Source organism: Balaenoptera physalus (genome assembly GCF_965194825.1).
Source record: "Balaenoptera physalus genome assembly, chromosome: 15".
NCBI lineage: Eukaryota > Metazoa > Chordata > Mammalia > Artiodactyla > Balaenopteridae > Balaenoptera > Balaenoptera physalus.
The window spans coordinates 10,456,105-10,475,822 of NC_138894.1; the positions used below are offsets into that span (position 1 = coordinate 10,456,105).

Sequence of the window (19,718 nt, forward strand, 5' to 3'; positions counted from 1 at the left end):
GAAGTCAATCTTGTGTTCACCTCTCAAACGATTACATAACTTTAAAAAAAAGGGAAGAATAGCCCATGAACCACAACATGGTACTTAACTGTTCCCTGAGATCTATCCTTGACATCATACACGGACAGCTTGATCTGTGTCATCTGATTGATAAGAGAGTCTTGAAAGAAGGCAATACTGCTTAGAAATATAGGATCGTTGGTTCCCTAGAATAGAAAAAAAAAAGAATCAGAATACAGAGTTGGATTTTTTGAACTGGTTGCTTCTGAAATACATCAACATTCTCAGAAGGAGAAACTAACATTCTTACCAACTCGGATCAACACAAATGCGAATGGGGCTTACATGGATGCGTATAACCAAAACACTGTTTTCCAAAAGGGACAAAGTTTTCTGGGCCCAGATACAACAAAGAGACCACCACACAAGCTGGGCCCAAGGGCTCATTCTAAGGGTTCCTCCCTCAGCGGGACGGATTTTCTAAAACTGAGTTGAATGTCCACGTGTATTCTTAGTCTTACAACTTCAGATGAGTTATGTATTTGGATCTACTACTGTGGGTTATTCCTTTAAGATGTACAAAGGCAGATGGAAGAGGATATGAATGGCCAGAGTAGGTTATTTCTAGAATCCTGGGCTTGGAATAATTACGGTCCGGCTTTCTTAGGGCTATCCCTTTCTGAGGACTAGCTGCTAGTGTCTCAATCGTAGGTAGCTACTTCCTGGCAGCCTGGCCTTGCCCCCTAAAGCGCCATTACATCAGACTCTCTTCCTCAGGCGGTGGTTAGCGATCTCAGCCAAACAGTTAGTGGTTCCTGTCTGTACTTGCAGCTCCAGCTCCAATGTCTCAGCGCCTGCTGGACAGTGCCCGCCCCAGGTGGCCAGCTGGGGCCGCAGCCCCACCCAGCCTCTCCCTCCATCCGCTGGTTCGGACCCTCTCTGACTCTCTGTCCAAGGAGGCTGCAGACCCGGGCACCTGCTTTGGTGCCTTCTTCTGCTTTGTTCTCAACCACCCAGCATCGATGCACCCCTGCCAGTTCCACCTCCAGAGCCTCCCTCTCATCCCCCCTTCTTTCCACTCCGCCCTGCTGCCAGTCAGGCCCCACAGCACTGTCACTCCCCCAGCGACCTCTGACTCAGGGCCTCCCTGAGACACAGCTGCGGACAAGCCTGCCCCGGCCCGGCTAGACTCCCGCTTCCCTGCGCTCCTGCTGTGTCTTCTGCACACACTGAACAGGATCAAGTTACTCTCCAAACCCACACAATGAGCTGGATGGGACCTCGTCCTCCGGGTACCGTCCTCGTCTCTCTGCTCTAACAGAGACCACACTCTGCTCTGTCTGCACGAGCCATGCTCATTCCCGCCTCCTCACCCACAGGATGGCAGACTCCTTGAGGGCAGGGACAGGGCCTCAAGGGTCTTTGTATCATCCGCAGCACCCAGCACTAGGCTTCATACGTAGGCAGTGCTCGACAAATGCTGAGAAAACAGAATTGTTGGCTTGAACTTGGAAATGCATTTCTAAGAGCATGAAAAAGTGTCTGTCTTCCAAAATGTGAAACTGGGAAAGAAGGGGAAATGCAATTTGTTTGGTGGAGATTGCCAGGGAGGAGATACTTCACCTAGAGGCTCACGTCACCAACAAAATCCAACAGGAGCTCACACCAGCCAACTCCTACACTTAGTTTCATAACTTACATGATGTGCTCATCTAAAGAAATTTTGTAAAATTCCCCAGGCGAACGCGTATCATTTCATTTAATGTAAAAAGTAAACACATAGCACACACATCTCAAAAGGATATAAAAATAAAAACCAATAAAAATAAAGGTATGCCTAGTAAGAGGGTTGGTTAAGAGTGAACACTCTCCGAACTCTGATTAATGAGCACACCTGTCCAAAAGTAGCAGCCAACTGGAGGTGACAAGGAAGAATCGGGTCTTACCTCTTAAAAGGCAATCAGCCTTAGAGGACCACTGTCCAGAAACAGCCTGCCAATAGACAATCAATAATAACTGCAAAGGATATGGCAAATATAAATGCCACCCAGACGAGTTAAGTGTGATGAAAGATACCAATGTACTGAAAAGCCACGGAAGAACAGGGACGATCCACAGGAATGGAGCTGCAGCTACAGGTGCTCAGGCCACTGAAGAGCCCTCCCGTCGGGATCAGAAACACCGTCACGGAGCCACCGGAGGGAGGCCAGGGGCCAGCAGCACCCACCTCAATGATCTCCGTCTGCGCGTGCTTCGTCCAGAACGCCTGGGGTGGGGTGGTCACACTCACTGCTACAAAGCTATTTGGTTTTCGATCTAGCGATGGCGTATGCAGCTCACTGCAAGCTACAGATTTAAAACAATAGAAATAAAATAAATAAAATTAAATAAAAATAAAATAGAAATGAATCTTTAAAATCAGGCTCTAGTTAGTTCTCTGTTCCAAATGCACCCAAAGAAAGCAAGAGAAGTAAATGACACTCAAAGGGATGAGATGATCCCATTGTCAGTTGTCACAGGGAGGTGATTTTTCAGATTAGAAGCAATCCCTTCTCATTCCTCCCCGCCTTCCCCAGCCCCCAGGACAGCAATGCAGGCACTGCCAATGGAAGGCTCTCTACGTCCACGGAATGGATGACATAGGAAGGGTCTGACCCATAAAGTCTGACCTTAATGACTAATTGGAGCTAAGCAGCCACAGAGTTGATGAAATCAAGACCCAGCTACCCACACCCGCATCCAGGACTTCCGCTGCCTTAGCTTATGGTGTCCCCAGATCTGTGTGTGATGTATGTTGGAAGCAAATTAAAATTCTATGGCAAAATAAACAAAGCTTTTTTTTTTTAAGGAAGTCATTGCTCATTTATTCTCCTTATAAGACTTATATCAAATGTAAGATTACTAAACATGTGACTTTTCAGAACAAAAGGTGCCCTGTAGAACTGTTTCAGTTAGAAAACGTACTAAGCATTTTGAAAGACTCAAGATAACTCTATCGTAGAAGGGACCCACAGGAAAAATGATCACACGTCTTTGAATCTAACATGCTATCTATTGTAAAATGTATTATGAGAGGGAAAAAAAGGCCCACTGCCATTAGTCTATGATATGCCACTGATTGTAAGACACTTTCTGATTAAAGAGATACTAAAAGATGAAAAAATATCCACCTTGTAACTGATGAAACATATGGTAAATCATTCAACACTCATAAAAAGAAGTGGCTTTTCTGGAGGGGCACTGAACATGTCCCACAGTGCTGTAAGCCTTTGGTTAATTCCCAGAGTTCAGAAACAATTGATTTTTTAAAAAAATTTTATAATTTTTCATTTTTATACAATTTCTAAAGGTTACTTTCCATTTACACTTATTACAAAATATTGGCTATATTTCCCATGTTGTACTATACACCCTTGAGCCTATCTTACACCCAGTGGTTTGTACCTCCTACTCCCCCCACCCCTGTATTGCCCCTTCCAGCTCTCCCTACTGGTAACCACCAGTTTGTTCTCTATATCTGTAAGTCTACTTCTTTTTTGTTATATTCACTAGTTTGTTGTATTTTTTAGATCCCACATATCAGTGATATCATACAGTATTTGTTTTTCTCTGTCTGACTTATTTCACTTAGCATAATGCCCTCCAAGTCCATCCATGTTGCTGCAAAGGACAAAATTTCATCCTTTTTTATGGCTGAGTAATATTCCATTGTATCTGTATATACCACATCTTCTCTATCCATTCATCTGTTGATGGGCACTTAGGTTGTTTCAATATCTTGACAATTGAAACAATTGATTTTGACCATTTTTTCATTGCCTTCATGAAGGAGAGGATTTTTAGAGGTCTTTATTCCTGCTCTCATCATTCTCATTGATTTTTAAAATGCTCACTGGTGATTTAAAATTCAGAAACTGATTTTTACTTCTGCAAATTAATTTACTTCTGAAAATTAATCTCTTGTATTATCTTCTCATACATCTTCATGGATTTTCATTACTTATTGGAATATAATAAAATACAAAGACCTTAGGTTTTCAGTTCAATGAGCTTTGACAATCATATACACCCATGTAACCCTCATCAAAACAAGATACCTTTTCCCATCAGACGAGAAAGTTCCCCCCATACTTCCCAGTCAATTCCCCTATCTCTGCAACCACTTTCTGATTTTTATCACTTTTGCCCATTCTTGAATTTCACATAAACGGAACATTTTTAACATTCCTCTGTATTGTTTATATACCAATATTTCATTCTTCTTTTTAAAAATTGAATTATATTCCATTGTATGAACGTACCAACATTTACTTATCAGTCCCGCTGTTAATAGACATTCGGGTTGTTTCCAGTTTGGAACTATTATAAATAAAGGTGCTATAAACATTCTTACATCTTTTTGTGAACATGTTTTCTTTCTTTTGCCTAAGTACCTAGGAGTGGGATTTCTAGCTTATAGTACAGGATACACTTAGCTTTGTAAGAAGCTGACAGTCTTCTAAAGTGGCTGCATCATTTTACAATCCCACCAGCAATTTACATGAGTTCCAGTTGCTCATAATGTTAAGCATCTTTTCACCATGTGTTTATTGTTCATTGTTATAACTTCTTTTGTCAAGAGTCTGCTCAAGTCTTTTGCTCATTTTTAAATCGAGTTGATTTTTTTTTAACTGTTGATTTGTAAGCATTTTATTCTGGATCTGTCCTTTGTCAGGTATATGGGTTGTGAATTTTTTTTTTCCCAGTCTGTGGTTTATTTATTCATTTGCTTAAAGAGTTCTACAGTTTTTGATTTTTTGATTTTAGATTTTTAATTTTAGAGAACGGCAGGCAGAAAAATGTCCCTCCCCCTAAAAAGTATCCACGTTCTAATCCCGGGAACCTGTGAATATATTATAATAATAGGCAAAAAAAAGACTTCATAGATGTGATTAAGGTCATGGAATCTTGACATGAAAAGATTATTCTGGATTATCTGGGTGTGCTTAATCTAATCACATGAGCTCTTAAAAGTACAAGTGGAAGGTGGAAGGGTGAGTTAGAAAGATGTGACAATAAAAAAAAAGAGAGACAGGAGAGATTCTAAGCATGAAAGGCACTCAACCTGCCATTGCTGGCTTCGAAGATGGAGGAAGGGGCCACAGCCACAGAATGTGAGTGGCCCTTATAAGTTGAGAACAGGCCTCAACCCAGTAGCTAGCAAAGAAATGGGGACCTCAGTCCTAAAACCACAAGTAACTCATTCTGCCAACAACTTGAATGAACAAGGAAACACATTCTCCCCTAGAGCCCCCAGAAAGGACCGCATCCATGCTGAAGCTTTCATTTTGGTGTTATAAGATTCTAAGCAGAGACCCAGCTGAGCCCTCTGGGTTTCTGACCTAACGGAACTGTAAGATAATAAATTTGCATTGTTTTAAGGTGCTATGTTATGGTCATTTGTTATGGCAGCAATAGCAAACTAAAACACAGAGTTAGTACTTTCTGCCAAGAAAGCTCTGCCAACCCTCAAGTTGTGGTTGTGAGTTATTTATTTTCTTCCAGAAGCTTTAAGGTTTTATTATTTTCTAAAAATTCTATTCTATTTCTTCTACTATGTCTGCCTCAACAGAAATCAGGGATTTGACTGTTCCATTTGCTCTCCCTCCTTTAAGCTACCCCCATCGGTGACCCTGGTCTGGTCTCTCTTGGCCTGCCTTCTCATCATGCGAGGTTAGAACATCCGAGTCTCTCAAGCGCAAGTGATGGCAGGTAGGTTGAGACACAGCAGGTGGCCCAAGGCTGGAAAGACTGATTATCAGCTTAAGGGCTGATGGGCCAACTGCCACTCTCAGAACACACCTCCCCACGGGTGACATTCTCTCCTGGCCTCGTCCCCACCCAGCCTGTCTAAATCTCACGCAAGGTTTAATTCCTAGCTCAGTTCCATGGCTTCCACGAAGCTTTCTCTCTTCAGCCCACAGTCACGTCTCCTTCTGTTTATCACTTACACATCACTCCTCTGGCATATTTCCATAGAAACCATTAATCTCTGACATGCGGGTCTTGTTTCTCCAACCAGAGCATCTGTAGTCCCAGCTGAATAAATGCTATTGATGTAAACCGGTAAAACATATTTCCAGTGCATATCATTTGACTCAGCAATTCTATATCCAAGAGTTTGTCCCAGGGAAATAATCAGCAAAATATATGAAAGATCCATGTACAAGTACGTTAACTGTGCTGGTGTGTTTATAATGGCAAACTGGAAAGACCTAAATGTCCAGCAATAGGAGACTGGTTAAAATAAATATGGCACAGCCATACAGTAGATTCCATGTAGGCATCTAAAATGATGAGGTGGCAGATCCACGTTTATTAAAATGAAAAGATGCCAGTGATATTTCCCTACATGAAAAAAAAAACCATGTTAAGAACACTAGGATGACATTTTTGTAAATAATTCCATCACCTACACAACTAAAAATCATCAAAAATTTCTGTATAACCCTGTGTGGGTGTTAAAAAATATCTGGAAGAATATACACCAAAATGCCAACTGTGATTCTCTCTCTCTGTTAGGGTTTACATTTTCTCTATTAAAGGTTTTTAAATGAGTGCTTTTTAATTTTAAACTTCTATTTTTAAGATAAAATATTTGACCATTCAATTATCTGACTCCTACTCCTCATCTTTTTTTTTTTTAATTGTGGCAAAATTCATTTAACATAAAATTCACCCTCACTTTTTTAAGCTGTTTCTTCCTCCATCTGTCTAATTAATATGACTACATTACCGCCCTTGACTTGCCAGATTCAGAAATGTCCTGATTTCTAGATTTCTATTATAGTGGTGAAGAGTTTTAACTTAATTATATCAACTCTCATTCTCTCTCTAAACTCAGTTTAGCTCAACTTTTTTGTTACATCCATGTTCTGCATTATTAAAGCTAAGCGAATACTATTCATTACGGGATTTCTTTCACTTCTCTCCTGCGTTGGACTCTGTTTCCTGGATCTTCTTTCTTCTCAGTTTATTCCCTCTTTTCGGTGGAGCACATCCTCCACTAACTTCCAGAGAAAGGATGTGGGGAAAGTAAATTTATTTGAGAGTCTGTATGATGAAACAAATGTCTTCCTACCTTCACACTGATCAATAATCTGGTTGAGCAGAGAACTGCAGGTTGGAGATATTTCTCCACTCATATTAAAGATGTGGCCCCACTGTCTTCAGGCTTCCAATGTCCCCAAGAATCTCCAGGCCAGTTCCATCCCCTGGGGAGGACCAGTTGGTTTTTTCCTCTCTGGAAGTTTTTAGGATCTTCATTTTATTCCCAGTGCTCTGAAATTTCACCGTGACGTGCCTCGTTATGGGCTCTGCGGTTCTGAGAGATGTTTGTATAATTTCTTGTTAATTTTGTCCCTTACATTCTTTCCTATTTTCTCTTCTAAATGTTGAGCCTCCTGAATTTGCTAATTTTTCATTTCTCTCCCATTTTCTAGTTTGATCTTAAAATTTTACTTTCTGGGATAATTCCTCAAATATCTTCCAACCTTTATTGAATTTTAAAATACTCTGTTATATTTTAAGTTTCTCAGACTGTACATGTTCTTCAGTTGTTGTTTTTCTTCATAGTTTCCTGGGTTTTTTATGGATACACCATCTTCTCTTGAGGATACACATTATAAATTCTTTGACGTTTTCTTCTTTCTTCAATGTCTCTGTTTCTTCCAAGTTCTATTTTTTTCTATCTTTCATGTTGTGGGCCTTCCACAAAGGTCTAGTGATCTGTGCTTTCATTTTGTTTTGAATCACCGCTGAGGTATAATTTGTATGTAAAACGCACCCACTTTAAGCGCAGCACTCGCTGAGTTTTGACCAGCATACATGCCCATAGACCCACCACCACTGCCCAGACACAGAGCATCTCCATCACCCCAAAGGGCTCCCTGTGCCCCTTTCCAGTCAGTCCTCAGGCTCACTCCCAGATAACCATTAACCTGTTTTCTCTCACTACAGATTCATCCTTCTGAGTTTCACATAAATGGAATTACACAACACACGGCCTCTTATTACAGCTTCTTTCACTTTGCACGGTGCTTCTGAGATGCACCCATGGCGTGTGTGTATCAGTGACTGGTCCTTTTCCCTGCTGAGCGGCTGTCTGTTGTATGCATGTAACATAGTTAATCTTCCTGCTGATGGACGTTGTTTCCAGTGCTGGATATTACAAATAAAGCTGCAATCAACATGCATGCACCAATCTCTGCAAGCACAAATAAAAGTCCGTTTGTTTCTAAGAATGTGGTATCGGGAGGCTGAGGTGTACGGTGGGCTCCGCAGGCTCCGCGACAGTGAATGGGTGGCTGGCCGGCCTCTTTTGGCTGGGTTCCAAAGGCCAGCATCTCTGTGTCTCTTTGGGGGGAGTGGGAGTGGGGAGTGGGTGGCTTACTTTCTCCAGAGAGAGCCTCCAGCCTGGAGGAATAAGCCCAACAGAAGGAGGACGAGAGGAAGAAGGGTAGGGAGGGCGAGGTGGGTGCATGCCACTCAGCAGACTTCCACGGACAAGGGGAGAGGAATACTAAAGAGTGCCGGGCCTCAGAGCAGAACCTTCTGCGACGAGCCACACTGCCCGAGCCCGGAGCCAGTGCAGCCCACGGCAGTGGTTGGTACACTCTCTCATCTGATGCTCGCGAGAGGGACAGCATCAGGGGTCAGCTCCTCCGCACGTGGAGCAGGGATCCGAGGGCTAGAGAGCTAAATGCAACCCCACAGGGCCTTGTGGCCGCGGCGGACAGCGCTGGCCCTAAGCCCCGTTTCCTCACCCCTCCCTGCCCCTCCCAGGGGGTAGGAGAGGGGAGGGGAGGCTGTCTTTGCGGCTCTGGGTGGGCTTACCTCCCGCCCCTCCCCACTGCCAGCCGGCAGGGAGCACGTGCTGGGCGACACGAGCCCCGCAGGCAGGCAGGCAGCCCCCCGAGGTTCCCTCCCACCCACAGGAGGTTCACACCAGCCTATGAGCTTCATCTCCCCAGAAGCACTTGAGCAGCAGTGGTGGCAGCAGCAAGATCTCTGAGACACACTCCTGCCAGTCGTGGAGTGTTTGTTTTTGTTTTTAAGCAACGTGTATTTTAAGACAAGAAAATTTAAAAGACACCTACCTAAGCTGAATTCTAGAATGGGCTCATCTGGATCCTGTATACTTCCTGGATAAAAAAGAAATGACAGAAAAAAAAATCACCCTTAATAAACTTTTCCCTGCTTTCAGATTTGATGCGAAACACTCAACACACTGGTAGCAATCATTTCACAATATGTATAAATTAAACCATCAAGCTGTATATCTTAAACTTATAGTGATATATGTCAATTACTTCTCAATAAAACTGGGAAGAAAAACCCAACGCTCTGCTTTCTTTTCCCTCACAAACTGTTATAGGAGATGATTTCTTTGTTTGCTAAACATTTTATTTTGAGATTCCTAAGAAGTCTCTGACCCCGAGACCAAATCCCTTCCCACTCGGGTCTGCACACTCACAACACAAAGGGCTTTTATTACGGTCTGGGCACTTGCCAGACAGGCACTGTGGACATTCCCACGTTATCTATTGGCAAATGAGCCCTGGAGGTGCCCACGCAAACTGGAAAACTGATGGCGGGCAGGTTCCAGTGGAAGCAATTCCCAGGAAGAGGGCTGACTTCCCCCCATTCCAGTTCAAGCAGAGGGATGCCAGGCCTGGCCCTCCCAGCGCTGCCACAGTATGGGACCCGCGGGCAGGCCCGGTGAGGCTCACCTGCCAGAGAGAGGCCAAGCATGTCGGCTGCCACATCGATGGTGGAAGCCCGCTGCATTGCACGGGCCCTAGTGCCATGGCGAGGGCTGTGCTCTCTTGCTGTCATGATGTCATTGGTGACGATGTGCTTCCTGTTCCTGGGTCAGACCACGCCTGATTCCCCGGGAAGTGCTGTCACCAAGCCCTAGTCCCCTAAGGTGGCAGTAGTCCTGAGAAATAAAAACAAACACTTTTTTTAAAAAAACAAACAACAACAACAAAAAAACAGGGATGGTGACGAAGAGACACTGTGCCCTCATGGAGAGAGCACGCTGACCTACATGGACAAGATGCAGCAAAGCCAGGGTCCCCTGGCAACGAGGAGCCAGGACGGAGAGTCCGATGAGCTAGGCCGCGTCTAGTCACCTCCTCTGTACTCACACGCACGCCAGCACGGTCCGTCCGTGGGGTCCCGTAAAGAAATCATGTTCTCTCCAACAGAGACATGCCACATTAAATGATGGCTTAGATCTAATCATCGACTATGGCCTTTGATATTTTCTTGTTTGCTTTATTATGTTTTTCCACTGGCAAGTCTCAGAGCCTCTTTACAATCATAAATCAGCTCACTACCATCTCCGTTAGAAAGATAAGAGACGCAAGAAGAGGTCTGGCGCCCACTGACCAGGACAGCACAGCAGAACCGTGGAGACCAAAGGCATGTCTCCAACCTTGCTCTCTCCCTCCCAGGGGTACAGGAACTTCACATGTGTCAGACTCAGGCTTTCTTTCCCACAAAACGTGACAATCTACACCCCAGTGGATAGTGCTGTGCTGTGGATACGGAGGTCTCTGGGCAAAGGGCCACTGCAGGCTGAGGCTCCGGCCCAGCACAGAACTCACTTTCTGCTCTGAGAAGTGGGTTACCCAGCAAGGAGTGAGTTTCACATATTCTTCTAACCCTATATGCTACAATGCCTGCTGTCTCCGGAAGGAACCAACCTTTAGGAGATAAGATAATTAGATTAATAACCCCTCTCAAAGGTCCCCATATATCCAGACACCCCTGTCTTCTCAAAGTGCATCAATGCCTTTGCACCCGAAGGGCCTGTGTTCCCACTCTTGGGTTAATTCACCCAGCAACTAACTTACTGGACATGTTCGTCCTCGGACCAGTAGAGACACGTGGCATTTCTTCATAGAAGCACATCCAAATCCATCATCTAAAAACAGAAAATTATAAACTTAACAAGCTAGTCAAACATGGAGTTCTCGAGAATGCTTATTATAATGTACTGATATATGTTATAATTTTAATGCCTAGAAATGTGGGGAAGCCAAGAGCTACTACATGTTCCTTTGAGCTTCACGCCCCAATCTAACCTTTTGGCTCAGAAACAAAGGTTTTGCACAAAGCCCCAAAGAACGAGAAACGGAAAGCGCCCATGCCTATCCCCCGTCCCGGGGTGATCCAGGGGAGGGGGGACAGCCCTAAAGGGCCTGCCGGGCAGCTGGGATGCGGTTCAGCGAAAGGAGGAGATAAGGAGCCTGAGGCCCCGGCCTCCTGCTCGCAAACGTCAGGCCCTGGGAGAACCTGGGTGCCTCTGAGGTTCTGCTTTTTGGTGTCTAAGATGAAGGTGGTTGCACCCACCTCACGGGGATGCAGTGAGAAGCAAATGTGCAAGAACGGGAGCGGGCTCTGCAAACCCCACCTAGCTCCCAGCCCACCGCCGCTGCCTGGCCCCGCGCGCCTTCCCGCGGATCGGAACACCCAGGCTCCGACTTGGCCCAGCACTGCTGGGGGCTGCAGGGCAGACCGCAGGGCCCAGAGCGAGAGCATCTGAAACTTCCAGAGTCCGTGGTGGAGACGACAGGAGGATCAGTGCGCGCAGCCCTCGGACAAACCCGACATCCCTGCAGGCTGTGCTCCTCCCCCTCCCACTGGGGCCGCAGGGACCTTGGGCCTGGGCACCTCAGCAGAGAGGGCAGCAGCCTGGCCGGGGAGGCCCCGAAGAAGTCACCAAGGGGAAGACTCACCAGTTTGCTGACATCAAAAGGCATACGAGTCAAAAATACGCAATGACAGTGGAACAGACTGGGAAAGTACTTGCAGTACTAATATCTGTATCTTACAATAATGTTTACACAACTTGACAAAAAAAACAACTCACTAAAAATGCAAGTGGCAAAAGGTATGAATTCATAAAAGAGGGATACATGTAGAAAATACTTTGGAAAAGTGACCAAACTCAATCATAATGAGGAAAGCAATGTTAAATACACCTTTAGTTACCTAAAGTAGGCGTCTAAAAGAGGTTTGTTTGTTCTTCTAATGAGAATGTGCTTTGCTGGCAGACCTAGGGGAAACTCTATAGGGCTCTCCTACACTGTTGATAACATTTTAGAGAGGTTCGAGCATTTCAGAAACCAATTTGACATTATTTATCAAAATCCGTAAACAATAACAAAATTCTGGCCAGTGGTCCAGAGATGCTAATTGTAGCACTCCTTGTAATGACAAACACTGGAACCAAACTAAATGCCCAGCTACAGATAAGTGCATTCTGGAACATCTACAAGAAACACTACCATATGGCTGTTAAAATGATCATAATAAAGGCAACACACATAAGAAGTCCTTCAACCTCATTAGTCATCAGGACAATGCTAATTGTAACCATGAGATACCTCTGCGTACCTACTAGAATAGCTAAAATGAAAAAGACAGACAGTACCAAGTGCTAGCAAAGATGTGGACAGAATAAATGGGGCCCTGATACACTGCTAGTGGAGTGTAAGATGGTGTAGCCATGCTGGAAAACTGGCAGTACCTCCCCACACTGAACGTGACCCGGTATGTAACTCAGAGTGCAATTGCTAACAGAAACGCACACTTAGGGTCACCAAAAAAAAAGCTGCAAGGAACACTTAAAGCTGGGAATTCCCTGGCAGAATTCCAGTGGTTAGGACTTGGTACTTTCACTGCTGAGGGCCCGGGTTCAATCTCTGGTTGGGGAACTAAGATCCTGCAAGCCGCACGGTGCGACCAAATAAAAAAATAAATCTAAAAAAAAAAAAAAAACCAACACTTAAAGCAGTAACATTTATAATATTCAAAAACTAGAAACAATCCAAGTGTCCGTCAACAGTAGCACGGACAAAACAACACAGATGACTCTTAGGAACAATGTCGGGGGGAAACCCAGACCCACGAGAGCATGTTCTAGGCAATTCCATCTCTGTGAAGTTTGGGCACTGGCCAAACGAGTCTGTGGTGTCAGAAGTCAGGACAGTGGTGTCTCTGAGGGGCAGGACTGACTGGGGAGGGTGTGAGGAGGCTTGTGGGCTCTGGTGTGTGCTGTCTCCTCATGTGGGTGCTGGTTCCATGAGTGACTTTACTGTGGGAAATTCACTGCGTTGTGTATGAATGATCTTTACACCCAGTAAAAAGGCTGATTCCTTTAATGACTATAATAAAGACAGCATAGCATGAAAAAGTGTATATGTCAGTTCTGCATCTTGTGTGTCTTTAATGAAATGTTCTACCCGTTCTCTGGTTAAAGCCGTTTAAAAAGACGGGACAGAGCCAGCAGGAGACCACACCAAGATGATGGCCACGTTTGGGGGGCGTGACCACGGGGAAACGTCTTTCTCAGCTTACTGCCATCCTCCCGCGTCACTGAAAGCTGCCTCCACGCTGGCCAGAGGTAGAGGCGGCACCCGGAGCACGACCTTTCCCTGTGTGTCCCCGGCATCCCCTCGCCCCGCCTGGCTGCCCTGCTCAGCTTGTTAGTGAGCTGCCGTCACCCCCCTTCACTCGGGACAGTGGAGACATGCCACCTAACAGAGGACAACATCTGTACCCCGGCATCCCGCCAGCCCAAGGGAGGCTCCCCACCCCCCTGCCCTTGCAGCGTCCCCACCGGCCCGTCCCTTCCCCTGGAGGGTGGTTGGTACCGTGAGACTCTGGGGACAGAAATGCTTGAAGGGGAACATCCACAGGCTAATTTTACACGTAACAGAACTCACAGATCAGAGAAGCTTTTGGTTCACAAGGACCTTAGAAGCCACCTCGTGGTTATTCGGGGGCATCTAATTAGGATCTGCGATTTAAGTCATCAGGACCCAGAACACGAAGCTGATCTGCACAGCTGAACTAGACTTCCCTTTATTAGTCTCATTAATTGAAGGTAATTCACCAAGGATTCTGATATTCCCAAGGTCCCTGGTTTTCCTCCTAGCCCCATTTGAAGACCAGAGCTCATTAGCAAGAAAAATGACTTAAAGAGGACAGAGAGGGTGTGGGAGTTGTTTAGGAGACTGGAATTTTTTTCTTCGGGGCAGGAGAGAAGCAGTAACTCATGACACTAACTGCCTCGGCTCCTGACTCTGTGAGAGACGCGTGACCCCTCTTCCATTAGATCAGCAGCAAAGCCGATGACGTCCCTTCCGCCCAGTGGGGGCAGGGAGATGTGGCCGAGGGAGCATCAGCAAGTCCACGGAGAGGACGCTGTGACTCACACGGCTTCGTGGGGTTCCTGAGGGTCACCAATGACTGTCGGAAGTTTCTAGAGGAACCGGTCTTGGGAAGGCCTGCCCTCCTCCTCCACAGAACAAGGTGCCTCAGGCCTGGCAGGGGTCTGGAGGCCCCTCTGGCTCAGTAACCTCTGCTGAGCAGGAGTTGAGGGGGGAGGCCAGCTCCACTGGTATCTGTCAGAACACTGGGGTCTTCTCAAAGTCATCTTAAAAGGAGTTGCATGATGAGCACGGAAATCCAGGCAGGGTGACTTCCTCAAGGTCAAGTGGAGGTAAAGGATGAACTACTGGCATCAACCCAAAGCCAGAAGCCCCCGTACCACTGGCTCTCTCCCTGCCATCCCAGCCCTCCCCACCCTATCGCTGTCACTGCTGTGGGCAGCAAACGGGCCAAGGGCAACCCTTCCCAGTGCTCTGCTCTCCAAGAGGGAAGGTCAGACGAAAGATGAGTCAGAGCAGCCCTTGAGGAGGAGGCTAGTTCACGAGTCAGAAAGAGGAAGCGCTTTCTCTCAAACCCCCCAATCCAGGATGGCCACGGTCACTGATGGATGAGGTGTCACACTGATCACTGGCACCGAAAATCACTGGTTATAACCCAAGAGAGACAGCTGCCCCTTCCTGCAGGAAGCCTCCCCTGCAGCCAACAGCCCTTCTGCAATGGAGCAGGACCCGGTGGAGCCCTGCTGGGTACAGTCCTCTCTGTGTCCCCTGTTTCTTGTTTGTAGGAAATAGGCTTCATTCAGCCTCCTTGACCTTCCCGGAGCTCCAAAGGGCAGATTCAAACAGCTGCTCATCAGGGAAGGGAGGGGATGCAGAGACGAGGGAGGAGCAGTCAGGACACAGCAGTGCAGCCTTGGGGCAGGGTCCTGGTTCCCCCTCAAGGAATATACATAACAAAACATCTCTGAGTTCTTCTACAGGAACTAAGACCCCACCCAGGTGGAGGATGGTAACTTCTGGTTGAGCACCAGATTCCTGGAGCACTGCCCTGTCACCTCACCACCAGCCAATCAGAAGAAAGTCTGCACAAGGTGGAAGATAAAGACGACTCTGAGCCCCTCCCCAAATGATTCTTCTTTAAAAACTTTCATGGTCGAGCAGAATCTTTGGAGCTGGTTTCTGGACACAAGTCCCGCATCTCCCCAGGTTGCCAGCCTCCTGAACAAAGCAGCCTTTCCGCTCCTGCCAGCACTTGGCTCTCGAGTATTGGCTTTTGGGCATCAAGCAGCCGAACCTGAGTTTGCTAACATTTCCTCACAGGGGCTTGCTAACGCACCAGGCGGTCTACACCTCAGGACCATGCACTTCCTGTGTGGCGGCAGGAGAGCCAGCCACGCACCTGTGTCTCGTGGACGCCAGACCTAAAGTCCTTGCTTCCTCCATATCCTCCTGGGCACCGAGCTCAAGCCTAAACATAGAAGAGGGGTCTAACAAGCACCTACTGGGTAAGAAACCATCAAGGTCCGAGGCAGACCACACCTGCCACCAGGCTCACTGACGGACTGGTCCCTCCAGCGGCGTGTGACCACTGCAGAAGGATGTACACCAGCTTAGATGCAGACAGTGAAGTGGTTGTGGGATCCCCTCTTCCCTGGACTCCCAGCTATGTGCAGGGGCCTGGTGGGCAATTCCACGGCCCCAGGGTAAGGTGGGGTCACTCAGTGGAAGGAAACTAGGTCCCCAGACTGTGGGGCAGGCAGAGCCCCCGCCCCACCACTTTCCCACACACGACCTAGGCTGAGCTTAACCTGACTAAGAAATAAACCTGTGCTGTGGGAGACTGGGGAGGGTAGGTGGTTGTTATAGCAGCTAATGTTAGTTAGCTTGACTAAAGTCTGGCGCTTTCCAGGCACTCAATAAACGGTTACGATGAAAATAAAAATTACAGGGGCTCCCCTGGTGGCGCAGTAGTTAAGAATCTGCCTGTGAGTGCAGGGGACACGGGTTCAAGCCCTGGTCCGGGAAGATCCCACATGCCGCGGAGCAACTAACCCCGTGCACGACAACTACTGAGCCTGCACTCTAGAGCCCGCGAGCCACAACTACTGAGTCCACGCGCCACAACTACTGAAGCCTGTGCCTAGAGCCCGTGCTCCTCAACAAGAGAAGCCACCGCAATGAGAAGCCCGCACACTGCAACGAAGAGTGGCCCCCGCTCGCTGCAACTAGAGAAAGCCTGCGCGCAGCAACAAAGACCCAACGCAGTCAAAAATAAATAAATATTTTAAAAAATAATAAATAAATAAAATAAAAATTACAACCACAAGTTAAAACTTACTGCACGATGGGCTTCCCTGGTGGCGCAGTGGTTGAGAGTCTGCCTGACAATGCAGGGGACATGGGTTCGAGCCCTGGTCTGGGAAGATCCCACATGCCGCGGAGCAACTGGGCCCGTGAGTCACAACTGCTGAGCCTGCGCGTCTGGAGCCTGTGCTCCGCAACAAGAGGGGCCGTGATGGTGAGAGGCCCGCGCACCACGATGAAGAGTGGCCCCCACTCGCCGCAACGAGAGAAAGCCCTCGCGCAGAAACGAAGACCCAACACAACCAAAAAATAAATAAATAAATTTATTTTAAAAAAAACAAAAAAACTTACTGCACGAGGCTTGGGAAAGAATGATGTTTTGTGCTCTGGATGAGGTACCCCAGTTCATGAGAAAAACACCCACAGGTGGCAGGAAGAGTTCCAGGAAATGAGAGGAGCACAGAGAAGTAAAAAATCCACTTTAGCAGGTCGTCAACCAGACAAATCTGTCATTCGCTCTCTAGCTCCAGGTCAGGCTCGGGACACCCTGATTTCTCTCCTGCCCCTCTCCCACCCCGATATCCCCTGGCGAGGCCTGGGCCTCACCACTCCAGACACACCCTATGGTGGAGGCTGGCCTTAATATTAGTTGAGAAAGCAAGTTCTTTGAGGTGGCCTCAGAGCTGTTAATCCAACCAAGAGAGAAAAAGGGACCCATCACTACCACTGCCACCAAAATCAACCTCTGGTCCCACGGGTTCCCTGGAGTCCGCTGGGAATTGAGGCCACCCAGGGCTCCCTGGTCTACACCCAAGAGGAAACTTGATACGCTGGGGACTTCAGGGCCACCAATTCCTTAAAGCCCAGCAAATAAGAGAATGACAACAGCGTGGGTGCAAACTCCATGGCGTGGGTACAAACCTGGGGGCGGGCACACAGTGGCTGGGGGGCAGCTGCCAATGACAAAAATTGAATGGGCAGAGTCATGGCAGCTGGGGTACGAGGGATGGGCAAGGCCAACACAGAGGAACAGGAGCAGTGTCTCTGCAACGGCCAAGGGCAAGGGTGGGCAGCGAACCGGAGGCTGCGCTCCAGGGAGAAGGCAGTGCTGGCCAGAGTGCAGGCTCAGAGCGCCCAACGTCCAACAGCTCGCGGGCATCTGCCCAGGTCAGTCACCAGCAAAGGAAGGGCCGGCATACGGGCAAGGACCAGGAAGGCCCGGACTGTGAATGTTCCAGAACAACAGCCAATGGCAGCAGAAAATTCCTCTGGCTTATATTTGGAACCGATGAGTGTGTGCTTCTACAGGAAGACTCAGAAATGTAAATGCTGTCAATCAAGTTCCGATGCAAGGAAAGCGACAGAATGGCTGTGGTTGGAGAAGCCTGCTGCCGGGGTGAGGGGAACACACACCTTTCCTGAACAGAAATCATGAGCAGGCTGCCAAGGAGGGTTACAGAAGAGACGTTACGCTACGGAAACCTCCGCCACCTGATGTAAAGCAGAGTCGGGCTGTGGGCTGGGGAGGAGCCACCAAAGGCAGAGCACAGGGTGGGTTCCAGGAGGCGGGGCAGGAGGTGGGGCCCTGGGGGGTCAGGGCTTCTTTATTCTAATTTGCTCACCTTGGGGACTTCTCCGCCCACTGGATGCTCCACCCCCTGTGCCTCTCCCCACCCTAAAATGCATAAGAGGGGAAGCTGGGACGAAGTGAGAGAGTGGCATGGACATATATACACTACCAAGTGTAAAACAGATAGCTAGTGGGAAGCAGCCGCATAGCACAGGGAGATCAGCTCGGGGCTTTGTGACCACCTAGAGCGGTGGGATAGGGAGGGTGGGAGGGAGACACAAGAGGGAGGGGATATGGGGATATATGTATACGTATAGCTGATTCACTTTGTTATACAGCAGAAACTAACACAACACTGTAAAGCAATTAAACTCCAATAAAGATGTTAAAAAAAAAATGCGTAAGAATAGTGGAAGCGGGCTTCCCTGGTGGCGCAGTGGTTGAGAATCTGCCTGCCAATGCAAGGGACACGGGTTCGAGCCCTGGTCTGGGAAGATCCCACATGCCGCAGAGCAACTGGGCCTGTGAGCCACAACTACTGAGCCTGCGCGTCTGGAGCCTGTGCTCCGCAACAAGAGAGGCTGCGACAGTGAGAGGCCCGCGCATCGCGATGAAGAGTGGCCCCCACTTGCTGCAACTAGAGAAAGCCCTCGCACAGAAACGAAGACCCAACACAGCCAAAAATTAATTAATTAATTAATTAATTATTTTTTAAAAAGGCAGATGCTTGCTTCAAAAAAAAAAAAAAAAGAATAGTGGAAGCAAGCAGGTCTTCCTTTTTTTCTGTTTAAAAAAGCCAACTACCTAGGAAAGATCTTAATTTTTTAAACAAAGTCGAATATGCCTCCTCACAACAAAAAGCCAGGAATGCTGGCTGCGGCAAAGGCCAGAGGCCCCAGGAACAGAGACCAGGGCGGAGGGCCCCTGGGAGGGCTCTGAGGGGGCACACAGGCAGGCCTTGAGCTTGGCCCCAGGCCCGTGCTCTGGCCCCCGCCCCGTGCTCTGGCCCCAAGCCCACCAGGCCCCAGACACTCTGGTCCACAGCGCTCTCGACACCTGCCCTTCTGGAACCTGGATGCTTGGGTCAACCAGCAGAGGCCCAGAGCTGGTCCATGAGTCCAAGCACCTGCTCAGTTAATGTCACTTCAGACCCCTCCTCCTGCACGAGTGACAGAGCTACTGAGCTTCTCCCAGCCTCAGTTTCACAATCTGTAAGACAGGAATAACAGCACTACCACCAAGGGATGCCCTGAGGAGCAAGCACGTACACAGAGAAACACACGACAGCCCACACAGGGCCTGGCACCAAAGGCCTCCGTGTGACACGCGGAGTTTCTCTCCTGGGCTTTCCTAACCTCCCACGTGTTGGGTCCACACTACATTCTTCCTGGGGCATCTGCGAGCCGGGAAGGCCTTCCCTCCAGCTCAGCCTCTTCACATGTACAACTCTGCAGCCTCCCTGGGTTCTCCAACCACAACTCCTCCCCCAGGTCCATGGCACTTCGCTGTGATTCAGTTTATAGTCATCACATTTTCTAATAATATCCCTAAAATTTAGGCTTACAGGCTGCTGCTGGGAAGGAATGGGTGAACGGAGGACCCTTCCCGGAGGCGGCGGG

At 47.8% G+C, this 19,718-nt stretch overlaps 1 protein-coding gene across 8 annotated transcripts in view; it reads right to left on the reverse strand.

Annotated features, from left to right (window-relative positions):
- The window catches only part of INPP4A (inositol polyphosphate-4-phosphatase type I A), a 125,648-nt gene that overhangs the window by 45,217 nt on the left and 60,713 nt on the right, over positions 1-19,718 (reverse strand). For 7 of the 8 annotated variants that reach the window (XM_082427267.1, XM_082427266.1, XM_082427263.1 and 4 more), the window contains 5 exons: positions 10,902-10,972; positions 9,771-9,979; positions 9,138-9,182; positions 2,228-2,346; positions 90-206 (listed from right to left, as the gene is read on the reverse strand). In XM_082427267.1, coding sequence (XP_082283393.1) covers positions 90-206; positions 2,228-2,346; positions 9,138-9,182; positions 9,771-9,876 — 387 coding nt within the window. In that variant the 5' untranslated portion in view covers positions 9,877-9,979; positions 10,902-10,972. Of the gene's footprint in view, positions 1-89; positions 207-2,227; positions 2,347-9,137; positions 9,183-9,770; positions 9,980-10,901; positions 10,973-16,880; positions 16,900-19,718 lie in introns of those variants that run through there. The other variant, XM_082427262.1, reaches the window with a different exon arrangement.